Source organism: Lissotriton vulgaris, chromosome 3_2 (assembly GCF_964263255.1).
Source record: "Lissotriton vulgaris chromosome 3_2, aLisVul1.2, whole genome shotgun sequence".
NCBI classification, from domain to species: domain Eukaryota; kingdom Metazoa; phylum Chordata; class Amphibia; order Caudata; family Salamandridae; genus Lissotriton; species Lissotriton vulgaris.
Genome location: NC_141690.1, coordinates 176718666 through 176731578, shown reverse-complemented (window position 1 = coordinate 176731578; position 12913 = coordinate 176718666). Strand labels below are relative to the sequence as shown.

General features: G+C 47.1%; 1 protein-coding gene across 1 annotated transcript in view; it reads left to right on the top strand.

Annotated features, from left to right (window-relative positions):
• The window catches only part of DOK7 (docking protein 7), a 549432-nt gene that overhangs the window by 293119 nt on the left and 243400 nt on the right, over positions 1–12913 (top strand). Inside the window, exon 7 of the mRNA XM_086964146.1 lies at positions 1913–2772. Within this exon, the coding sequence (XP_086820272.1) occupies positions 1913–2772 (860 nt within the window). The remainder of the gene's footprint in view (positions 1–1912; positions 2773–12913) is intronic.

Below are 12913 nucleotides of genomic sequence, written 5' to 3'. Positions count from 1 at the left end.
CAGACTTTCAGAGTACTATAACCTGCATCTCACAGAACTCCTAGGCCTACAAGACAGTGTATTTTAAATGCAATTGTATAGTGCAAGGTAATGATTTTCTTTGTTTATGAATTTCATAGATCACAATCCAGGATAGGTCTTTATTAGTTTTTAGGGGGTTGGTGATTCTGGGCAGATTTACCAGTCACCTAGAATGGAGCCAGTTGCCTTGAATATGTCTGGTATTAATCTTGTGACTAAGTTTTAAAAACCTGGTTATGAAGTTAAGTGTATTTTCTTCTTGGGTGACAGTATTTAATTGTAAGTGGTTACATTTCTTTTCTGTGTGAACGGTACTAGAATCTATGGAATTGCTTGGATAACAATTGTTAGAGTTCTCGAATAAATGAATAACCTTCTACTCATAATCACACTTGATGCAAAGTTGCACTATTTTCATTCTTACTGTTTGGGTTCTGGATTAACACATTATCATGTTATGATTTGCCGACGTAATACACAGCTCTGTATACAGAGTGCCTCTAAGATCGCCATTGAGTTTCTCAGGAAACTTTGATTGTATTTTGGTGCACTCTGTCCATGGCCAGCATTAAAGCGCGTATTTGGTCGGCAGTGCCACGGTAGATGAAAGAGCTATTATTTATGTATTTTTACTAATGACATATTTGAATGTATTGCCTTTATTTCAAATAAATCGTGTCTCAAAATGCCCCACTTAAAGGTTATCCAATGGGGGTAAATCGTGTCCCTTCCTAGTCCCGTTAATTCACTAGTGGTTCAGTTGTGCTAACTATGGAGTTTTTATATTTTTATTGTATTAAACACCAATAGTTCTAGCACATTCATAGGACTTAATTGCTTGCAGCATACATTTTTGTGTGTGACCATTTGCTGAGGACATTTTTGGGTGTCTAAATATAGTCCCAGTGCCAATAATAAACATTGTGTTTGAGAGATATTTGCTCACAGGAATGTATAATCTACAGTAAGGAGGATCTTACCTCTGTGATCAAGAGACGTCTCTCTACTTGTTTAAATATGCTAATCATACAATATCGATATGCTGACAACACCCATACCATATGCGTTTAAATGGTGTAACTTAGCACCTAGCTTGATTTTTCAGCATCTTGAGTTCTCTAGGTGATCCTGAGATGTAACTTTCAGAGGTAGTCAGATTCCAGTTTGAGAGCACACATTAAATTTGGACTGGCTTCTAATTGACCCTCCTGACTAGCCCTAACTTTCCTCTTCTACACCAATGCTAACTGACATCTCACACAAACCCCTGCCTTGCAAGACTTGCACCATCATGAGGCCGGCAAGACCAGGTTTAGTCTACACTCAAGTGTCTACTTGTCATTGAAATCAGGACTGACTCCGAGATGCACATTGTTCAGTGGTGCTCAAGTGATCTGATGCTATGTTACATGTATTCATTACACAGGCCATGCCTGCCTTGTGTGAAGGCTTCTCAAGCCACACCCGTTTGAGGGCCTGGTCACCTTTTTCATCCCACTTAAAGCACCGGGGTTCTGTTTCCTTAGCACCAATGCATGAGTGTTCACATTATTCTTGTAATTATGACTTTTTTTTATTAACTGGAATCTCTAATAAACCTTGGTTTAATAAATCTCAGGTGCAATTTCGCAATGATCAAAGAGCTTGTTTCCTTTATTGGTTTTGGTGCTTCTGAGGATATTATGTTACCATCTGCTTGCTATGGTTTGGGACAGGGTGGATAGTTATAGAATATATCAGGTCCCTCAAGCTGAAAATGTACTTCCCTTTTTTTAATACCCTATGCCAGGTAGAGCACCTTGTGGATTTCGAGTTTCTACCAGCCATATTTCTATTTTTCAGGCTTAGTATTTGAGCATTTAACACACACTGCCCCGTTTCTTTTTTCCAGGGGATGACAGAAGTTTGTCAAGCTCCTCTTCCGACACAAGCCACTCCGATGCCAGCCTGGGGAGCAGGTTGACAATCTGGGCCGAGCCGTCTACAGCCAGCACGTCCCTGGAAAGCCACGGAATGGCGGCAGCCAAGGGCATCCATCTTGGGGAAGAGAAGGCCTATGCGGAAGCCACGCGCCCCTCCAAGCAGCCTCCCAAGCCCGTGCGCTCCAGGCAGCTTCAGGAAATTGGTCGTCAGAGTTCCTCTGACAGCGGAATCGCCACGGGAAGTCACTCTTCGTACTCTGGAAGTTTCTCTTCCTATGCAGGGAGCCTGGACATCTGCCACGGCGAGGAGTTCGGCTCCCTGCTCAGCCTGCCGCTGAACTTGGCTGCAGATCAGACCGTATGTACTTGCCAGCACGCCGAGACCCCCAGGGCCTCGGACTATCAGGTTCCCAGCTTCAGCAGGCACCATTACGACACCCCCCGGAGTTTATTACACCCAGCTGCTAGAGACATTCAGCCCAAGAGTTCAGAGTCTCCATTAACAAAGGACCAGGCCCAGGGCACTGCCAATGCAAAGCGGCTGGCAACACCCCCGGAAACAAAAGGGGCCCCTGAGCAAAGCCAGGATTGTGGGCGACTGCTGCCCTCAGCACAGCACCAAAGCGCCAGAGACACAAGTGACGAGACATATGTGGATTTTGTCCCAAAGTGGTCAGCTGTAAAACCACAAGGTCAGGTGTCAGAGGCTAAAAGTAGTGAGCTGGCGCCACCTAGTGGAGGCGCAGCTGACCCCTGTGAAATATGCAGCCCGCAACCTGGGAGTGCAAGAGCTCTCTTTGCAGCCTGTCCCGTCTGTGGTGGACTCAAGGTAAATAAATACTTAACGTCGCGCAGATGCTAAAAGAGCCTGGTATTTTTTTACTGTACTGTCCTTTCAAGTGATCATTTAAAGTGATATTTTGGCCAATAAGTAAAAGTTTTGTAGTGCTATCTTGTGGATTAAATGTAATAAACAGCATGTAAATCGTCAGAACAGAATTGTACTTCTATATTTAGACATAATATTGTTTGGATTTAAACACCAGCGTGTGGAAAACGAAATGTAATAATCGTGCAAACCATGATTTTGAAAACCCTTCACTTTCAGTGATTATCTTGTTGTTTCGATAATCAAGACCGTACATGAAATCTGATGTTCCCTGTTTTATTTGATACAGTGTCTGATGAAGGAATAATACATATTAAAAGGGCGTTAATGAAATAATATATTAATGACTATTCTATAGAAAAACATCTACGTGCATAACTTCTGCAATCTTGTTAAGTTCAATCTTTGCATCCAGCTTCTTTTTCATTGGAAAAGATGCAGGGAATCTGCATGGGGGTGATTTGTCGGTTATAGTTTCGATTGCTGTATTCTTGCCATTAGCAGCAGCCTCCTCTCAAAGGCACATCTCTTCTACGACAGCAATGCTTCATCACCAGGTCACACTCTCTACAGAATATATTGCTGTAGCTGGAACATGGAATGAAACAACAAGGCATACCACGTTCTTTCCATGGAAACAGTAGCTTTTGTATGAACATTCTTTTTTATGGCTTTTTTTATTTTTTAAATGCCTATTTTATTTCGCACACAGGGCTCGCAAGAGGGAGAACTGGAGAAGAAACAGGCATCGCTAAAAATGGGAATAACTGGGTTTCAGCTTCTTCTTGAATGGGGGTTGATTTTGCTTCTTTTGTAATGTCCAGTGGAAGGATCTTCTTCCACGCGAGGGACAGCCACTCAGAAATGTCTGTCCCCTTGATTTAAAAGTATGTAGGAGCCGAACCTTCCATGCGTTTGTGCGTGAGCAGAGTGTGCGGAGAAGCAGAGGTAGACTGCGCTTAGTTGAGGAGCATCAATAATGCTCCTCCTTTCAGCATTCAAGTGTACGTTTTTAATAAGTAACCCCTGGTTGCTGTGTAGTGGAGATTTTTTAAATGTTTTCTGTACCCTCATATGTTACATGCATGGTTGTGTTTGGGAATGCAGGAAGGGGTTTGTTCTTCCTTGGATATTTTGGTTCCAAGAACGCCCATGAAATATAATGTATTCAATTGAGTCTATAGCAATAAGGCCTCCCTGTGTCCCTTTGTTGTTGGCAAGTTTTTATGATTCCTCCATGGCTTAGAAAGAGCCCTCCCTCTCTTCTGACCAAAGTGCCCATTCCCCATACACTGCTTGCAGGGTATATTTGGGTGATGCATACACAGAATAGCCCATCTGGCACAAACCAGATTCCTGGGTGCAAGTGCAGGGGAAAGTTGTAACTTGGCTTCACTTCTGGATGTCCCAGCCAAGAATTTTAGAGAAGCACCATCACTGATTGGGAACTGGGCATCAGTCTAACTTCCAGAAACGGAATAATTACTTGATTGTCAGGTCCAGGACATAACTATGTTCATGACCCTCTCTTCACTGGCGTGGACCTTTCTCTTGCCAACTGGAATCAAGCATAGACAATGTTTTGAATGCCTCCTGCCTGCCTGTCATGCTGAAGTAGTTCCTTAAAAACTTAGGACCTCCTACTTGGGCGTCAATAACAGTATAGGCTGCCAACCACACTATCTTTCAGGACTATGGTGCTGCTTGGCGAGCAAGAACAAGCTACCGTTTGATAGTGGATCCAGTTGTCCAACAGAAAGAATTTACATCAGCTAATACAAGTTAGCTAACAGCAAGTTACGACTTATTTCATGGGCTTGCTCTTCCCTATATCAGAGGAAGATACTTATAATTTTACCCTTGGTAGTCTCTCATCGCCAACTGCGTTCCAAATCCTGCTTAGCATTGCCTCTCTCACTTGGCAGAGGCCTGGAGAATGTTCCTTTACTGGTGGGCTGAGATAATATCTCTAGTTCCAAAACACTTGAGCTTTTCACGGGCACAAAAAGTGATGCAATGCAACGCAAACTGACTCATGGTATTTACTATCCAGTACAAAGGTGTTTTGTGTTTGTAAGGTTTCCTTTCCTCAGCATAACAATGTTTCTAGCTGATTTGTATCAAGTGAATGCCAGTGGGTGTATCAGTGCAAACACATGTAGGCTTCGTCACAAAGCCAGATCTGCTTAGATAGGCAGACTAGGCTTTGCACCAAACAGTAATACCTACTCATGGCAGGCATAAACAAGGGAAATTATATTTTTTCTCAAAGAAAATTATGCACTGCATGCGTGCTGCAGTGTAGAACACACATCCAATGTATGGAATTCTTCAGATTTTGTCTGGACCTATGAATTTTTACTGGAACTGTGTGATTCGAGTACAACTCCTGCTCGGTACACTGCACGCCCGCCCCTGCAGCATGACACAAGGTTGTGTGTTACGCTAGTGTAGTATGTTGATTTATATCTTCCCTAACTACAGCTAGGCAGACTTGTTAACCAGTTCTGGTTGCAAAGTCTCTGTGATGATTTCCCTCCTGCCCAACACAGAACAGCAAACTTGGTTGTTGAGCTTTAATGCGTGAAAAGTTAGTAAATTTGGACCGAAGACTTCTTTGGCCCATTTGATTGCTGCAAGTTACTTTGAGACAACAACTGTGGACCCTGTTCAAAACCAGTGAGCAAAGAACTAAGTGGGAGGCCTTGAATGAAATGCTTTTCTCAGTAACCACAGAGTGTTGGAGGTTTAAAGTTAGATGAATAGTCAAAAATGTGAACATTTGAGAGAATCCAGGGAGGTAGGCGTGGATGTGTCTTTTCTCTTCTCTGGATTCTGCTTTTCTTTCTTGTGGAACAAGAGCACGACTGGGAAGATTACTTTTTTTAGTAAAATATAGTAAAAACACCCACTTTGAGCAATAACAAAAACGTACAGTCACAAAAATAACTTCAAACATTCGCAAAAACACATCTGAAATAAATGTTTAAGATAAAATATTTCGGTATGCAACCTTTACAACGCAACTTTTACCACGCAGTGCTGTTACAACGCATGTATTTCAACGAAAACCATTACAACGCATTACACTGGGGGGCGCTCTAGGATAAGGCATAGTTTTATTTTACTATCCAACACCTTCTCTAGTGTCCACAGGGACCGGAGTTGGAATAGTAAATTAAACTATTCACTATCCAGCACCCCCAAGTGTAATGTGTTGTAAAGGTTTTCGTTGTAATACTTGCGTTGTAACAGCATGCGTGGTAAAAGCATGCGTTGTAACGTCATACATCCAAATATTTCTACAAAGTGCAAGAAGTTTGTAGCGTTCAAACCCCAAAATGTAATCTGCAACTAGAAGACAACTAAAAAACAAAACCATCCAGCAAAACATGATAACAAACAAGAGGTATGACCCTTGGATTAATGTGACAAGAACAGTCCAACACAAATTTTAGGTGCCAAGAGAACTGGCCTATAATTGAAAGTGGCTGAAGTCACTGGAGAGTTTAGGCATCCAATAATCCTTCATTTCTCTTCCAGGGGAATCCTCATCAAAGTCATAATCACTGAATATTCCCGCCCATGACCGGGGACCCCAGAAAAGATATATATATATATATATATATATATATATATATATATATATATATATATATATATATATATATATATATATATATACATATAACATTTCTGGGAGAAAACACAAACAATGCATCCTTACATATGCCAACTTTTAAGGCTAAACAATGCTGTGAAATGTAGACTTTGCACATATATAAACAAACCAGGAAGGCCAAAAGGCACTTAAACAGCAAGGATTGTTAGCCCATAGGCTGCAGTGTAACAGAGATAACATAGAAAATAAAAGCAAATACAGAGCATTAAAAAACAGGCACCGCGCCTTTAAGGCAGCCATGACCCCTAACTTCCAATCATGCCTCAGGGGTGATAGTTAGGTCAGTTGTTCTTTGCGGAGACCCGGTGGTCAGGGCACAAAGAAATGACAATGTTAGCTCATTTGCACGGGGAGGTGGGAGGGTTGCTTATGACTTTGATGAGGATATCCCTGGAAGAGAACTAGGATTACAAGTAAGTAACCTATCCTTTTCTTCTAGGGGATCCTCATCAATAGTCATAAGCACTGAATCGAGTAGCAAGCCCATCCCCTGTTCCTGCGAGCAAATGAGCATTACAAAAAACACAGTAACATTGAGAGAAATACATTTAGAGAGAGTTAACATTGAAATAGATTCCTCAAGGAGGCTTGGCCCATTCGAGTATCTGCTCTAGAATCAGAATCAAGACAATAGTGTCTTGTGAAAGTATGTACTGATTTCCAGGTGGCTGCTTTGCAAATCTGAGCCATTAGAACATTGTTCAAAAATGCCACTGTAGCTGCCTTTAAAAATGTATATTGATACTTGTATAGCGCACTACTCACCCGCAAGAGTCTCAAGGCGCTTGTACGAATACCGCTGTTGAACCCATCCTGGCTTTCCCTGTGAGGCGTCCACTCCTGGGCACCCCCAAGGTGGAGGCCAGGCATCCTTAGCGTTGTGCAGGCCGTTGTGGAGATTAAGCAAGCTATTGCCCAGAGTTGCAGAGTGGGACTCCATGATTGGAATAGGCACCAAGGCGAGAATTATCAGGTCCGTGGAATTTTGAGCCCAAGACCCGCTGAGGCGGGGAATTGAACTCTGGTCCCGGGCTAGACCTCTGCATCAGGGTCTGCCGCTCTAATCATTGAGCGACACTTCTCCAGTAGAATGTGCCTTTGGAGAAACCAGAAGGGGTTTATTTGCCAATTGATATTCCAGCATAATGCAAGACACTATCAATCTAAAAATGGAGCGCTTGGAGGCAGGGAAACCTGTCCTGATAGAACCATTGTTTAAAAATAACTGGTCAGACTTTCTGATGGTTTTGGACTTATCTAAGTAGAATTTTAAAACTCTCTTTAGATCAAGGGAATGGAGAGATCTTTCTGCTGGTGTAGAAGGAATGGGAAAAAAGGAAGGCGTGATATCGTTTGGTTAACATGGAAGTCCGACACCACCTTTGGAAGGAAGGAGGGGTGGGTCCTTAACACTACTTTATTGTAATGAAAAACCATGTACGGTTCTTTGGGAGAGAGTGCCTGAATCTCGCTTACTCTGCGAGATGAAGTAATCGCTACAAAAAAGGCGGTTTTCTATGTGAGATGTTGGAGGGTTGGCTTATGAATAGGTTTGAAAGGGGGACCCATCAGTTGGGAAAGTACCAGGTTTAACTCCCCCGGTGGATAGAGAGGTGTAGGAAGGGGGAGGCTCTAGTTGGCGCAGTGGCGACACTAGCGACAAGCAGGGACTCTCTCTTCCTCGTCAGGGCTGAGGGTTACCTTCCAGACAACCTCTGCTTACCCTCTAGGTAGTGTGGCTTAAGCAGTCGTAGGCTAATCTTTGGGGCACATAGGGTTAAACACTTGCAATATTACACCGTCACAACCAACCCACTACACAATGAGACCAAACTGTATTCTTTGAAAATATATCTCTTTATATAAACTTCAAGCAGGTAAGTGAATACAGTTATCAGACTTTAAAATAGCGGTTCCAAGTTACTTAGTTCAAGTTGCCACAGTTCTTTCTAGCAATAAGTGTTCTTTAGGGCCTTCCGGCCGGTTCAACAAAGTTCTTGTGGAGCGGGCGGCTTCCAGGGGAGCTGTCCCACGTCGCGTTGCCTTCCCGGGGTCGCTGGTCGTTGCGGCTCTCAGCCGAGCAGGTCACGGGTCATCCGGGGCAGCGGTGCTCTGTGGCGGCAGGGTCCTTTCCTCGTCGTTCGCTCCGACCCTGTAGGCGGCGGCTGTGTGGTGGCGGCAAGTGGCAGTACGGTCCCCAAGTGCAGGACGTACCCAGCCAAGTGCCGGTGGTAGCTGTGCGCTCACAGCTGAGCTGTCGGGCAGGATACCGACCAGGAGGATTCTCACAGGGCGACTGTCCGTCTTTGCAAGTGGATCGGCTGCTCGTGGCGCAGTCAACTCGGGAGCTCGGACCGGACAGGTCCTCCTTCACTTTGCTCTCGGGCTCCCGGTGCAGTTGCGGTCACGGTGTTCGGGCCAGCGGCGGCTGGACCTCACTTTGCTCTCGCTGTTGCTTTGGGCCCCGGTCACGGTGGTCAGGTGGATGTCGTTGCCTTGGAGGAGATTCCTCCGTCGGTACTGCGGCGATAAGCAGCACCCACAGTCGCTTTCTTCAGGATGTAGCGCCCACTGGTCCTGGGGCGCTGGTCAGGGGGCAAGTTCAGAGCAAGCCCTTGGAGATCGTTTCAGCAGAGTTTGGCACAAAGTTTTGTCAAGCAAAAGTCTTCTCGTAGTCTTTCCTTTTTCCTCTCCTTCGGCAGCAAGGCACCGGACACAGGCAAGAGACCGTACCCTTCCTTGTCCTTCACGGTCCTTCTCGTCGGGCAGAGTTCCTTCTGTAGCCCAAACTGGATCTAACTTTCAAGGAGCAGGGCTCCTTCTTTTATACGGTATTTCTTTTGTTCTCGCAGGCCAGGGGGGCCTTTGCATAGCCACTTTCAGTCCTTGAGTACTCTGGTGGGTGTACTCCGGCTTCTGCTTTCAGTGTGAGGGGCAGGCGCATCAGACGCCCCACAGGAGGTGGAGCCACCATTGTGTGGACAGGGGCAGCCAGAAGTACCTTGTTGATGGGGCTTCGCCCTTCCTGGGCCAGGTGTCGGCTGAGTCATCAGTCGCTCCCCAGGAGGGTGGAGCCAGCATTGTGGTGGCAGAGCACAGCAAGATTCAGAGTCAAGAGCCACTCCTACCTCCCACTAAGGTGTAATCTGCGCATTCACCACCTGTCATCCCCCAGCCCTGTCACTCACACATCCCAGACAGTCAGATACACATACCAGCAGAGGCGGGCTGAAATGGTTAGGCAAGCAAATGCTAACTTTCTAAAAGTAGCATTTGCAAACCCAGGATACTAAAATAAACTTGACTACAAGAAATATTTTATCATCCTGAGTTCAGGCATACTAAACACGACTCGCTACCATGCTCCCTGAGCCTGCTGGGATTATAGGGTGTAATAATTCGAGCAGCTCAGTCTGGCCTAACAGAAGCAGGTAGCCTTCAATAGTGAAATACGATTTTGGTTGTAAGTCACTACTAGGACATGCCACACACATCAGGGCTTGTCCTACCTTACACCTACAACGCACCCTGCCCGTAGGCCTACCATAGGGGTGACTAATATGTAGTCAAGGGAAGATTCGGGCTGGCAAGTGGGTGCACTTGCCCAGCTTGCGTGACAGTACGAGACCGCACGCGGGTTCTGCGGTCGCAGTTCCCAGACACATCTTTACGGCTGCTTCGGTGGGTGGCGCAACCAACGCTGCAGGCCCACTAGCAGTATTGGCATCTACCAGCCCCGGCACTCCTAGTGCACTTTACTAGGGACTAACAGTAAATCCAGTGAACCAATCAGGGATACCGATCACATGTACAATTTACAGTAGGGAGCACTTGCACTGCGGCACGGGTCAGCCGTGGCGCAGTGCCCTGAGTATCGGAAAACCAGCAAAACATCGGAGGCACATCAGCAAAAAGTGGAAGGGAAACTCACGCCAAGGTGCCAGGTCTAACATGTGTCCCCTCCAGCTGAAATGTGGGGGGAACTACCCTTCCCCAGGGAGTTCCACATCACTAAGGCGGAAAAATCTGGACAGACCATCAGCGTTGGCGTGATCGGTGCCAGGGCGGTGTTCCACCGTAAAGTCCATACTCTGTAGAGAAATGGACCACCTCAACAGTTTCGGGTTCTCACCCCTCATTTGCATCAACCATCTGAGGGGCCTGTGGTCCGTCTGAACTCGGAAGTGAGACCCAAACAAGTAGGGTCTTAGCTTCTTCAGCGCCCAGACCACAGCAAATGCTTCACGCTCTATTGCACTCCACCTACTTTCCCGTGGAAGTAACCTCCTACTTATGAAGGCTACGGGTTGGTCAAAGCCCTCATCAGTCATCTGTGAAAGAACAGCCCCTACACCATGCTCTGAAGCGTCTGTTTGCACTATGAATTCCTTGGAGAAATCAGGAGCCCGGAGCACGGGCGCCGTGGTGCACATGGCAGTCTTCAGGGTGTCAAAAGCCTTCTGACAGGTGTCAGTCCAAATCACATTCCTGGGCTGCTTCTTCGAAGTCAGCTCTGTCAAGGGGGTCACAATCGTGCCATAGCCCTTGACAAACCTCCTGTAATACCCAGTGAGCCCCAGGAAGGCTCTCACCGCAGTCTGGGTCTTGGGGGGTTCCCAAGCCAGGATGGTCTCAATTTTGGGTTGCAAGGGTGCTACCTTGCCACTCCCCTCTTGGTGTCCCAAGTACACCACTGAACCCTGCCCAATCTGGCACTTGCTTGCCTTGATTGTGAGGCCTGCTCTGCGCGGGGCCATCAACACTTCCCAGAGGTGTCGCAGGTGTTCTGGCCAGGTGCCACTGAACACCGCGATGTCATCCAGGTAGGCGGCACTGAACTCGTCCAGCCCAGCCAACACCTGGTTGACCAATCTCTGAAAGGTGGCAGGGGCATTCTTCATCCCAAATGGCATAACCCGGAACTGGAAATGCCCATCTGGTGTCGAGAATGCCGACCTCTCCTTTGCCCCATTGGTCAAGGCGATCTGCCAGTACCCAGACGTCAAATCAAACGTACTGAGGAACCTGGCAGCCCCCAGCCGATCAATGAGCTCATCAGCTCTGGGGATGGGGTGCGCGTCAGTCTTCGTGACTGAATTGAGTCCTCTGTAGTCCACACAGAACCGGAGTTCGGGTGTGGCTCCCGGCGCAGAAGCCTTTGGGACCAAGACCACGGGGCTGGACCAAGGACTGCTGGAAGACTCAACCACCCCAAGGGCAAGCATCTTGGAGACCTCCTCCTTGATGCAGGCCCGGACCCTGTCAGTCACTCTGTAAGCCTTATGCTTCACAGGTAAGCTGTCTCCAGTGTCCACGTCATGGACGCACCAATCTGTGACACTCGGAACCAGGGAGAACAGATCTGGAAACTGCCCCAGCAGCTGGCGGCAGTCTTCCTGTTGTTCGGGGGTCAGGGTGGGTGAGAGGTTAACTCCATCCACTGACCCGTCTTTTTCACAGGCCACTAAGAGGTCAGGAAGAGGTTCCGACTCCTCCTCCATTCCGTCATCAGTTGCCAACTACATGCCCACTTCGGACCTTCGTAAGTGGGGCTTGAGGCGGTTGACATGTAGGACCCTTAAAGGGTTCCTGGGCGTCTTCATGTCCACCAAGTATGTCACTGGGCTCTTGCGCTCCACAACCTCAAATGGGCCTGTCCACTTATCCTGAAGGGCACAGGGCTCCACTGGGGCCAGGACATACACCTCTTGTCCAGGCTGAAGCTCGACCAGAGTGGCATTCTGGTCGTACCACCGCTTCATCTCCTCCTGGCTCGCTTCCAGATTTGCCTCGGCAAGTTGTCTGAAGCGTCTGGTTTGGTTTCTGAAGGCCAGCATGTAGCTATATACATTCTGGGGAGGTTTCCTGGGAGATTGCTCCCAGCCTTCCTTTACCAAACTCAGTGGTCCTCTCACGGGGTGACCGTACAGTAGCTCAAAGGGGCTGAACCCTAGGGACTTCTGTGGTACCTCGCGATATGCAAAGAGCAGGCATGGTAAGAGGACGTCCCACTTACGCCTCATTGGACCTTCTAGGCCCATGATCATGCCTTTCAGGGTTCGGTTGAATCTCTCAACCAACCCGTTACCTTGGGGATGGTAAGGCGTGGTGAACTTGTACGTTACTCCACACTCTTGCCAAAGGGACTTCATATACTTGGATATGAAGTTGGTCCCCCTGTCGCTCACCACCTCTAGAGGGAATCCTACTCGTGAGAAAATTCCCATCAGTGCACGTCCCACCACGGGGGCCGTCACTGTCCTCAGAGGGAAAGCTTCAGGGTACCGGGTGGCATGATCCACCAAGACCAGGATGAACCTGTTGCCCATGGCTGTCTTGGGGTCCAGAGGCCCAACAATGTCAATACCCACTCGCTGGAATGGCGTACCGACCACAGGG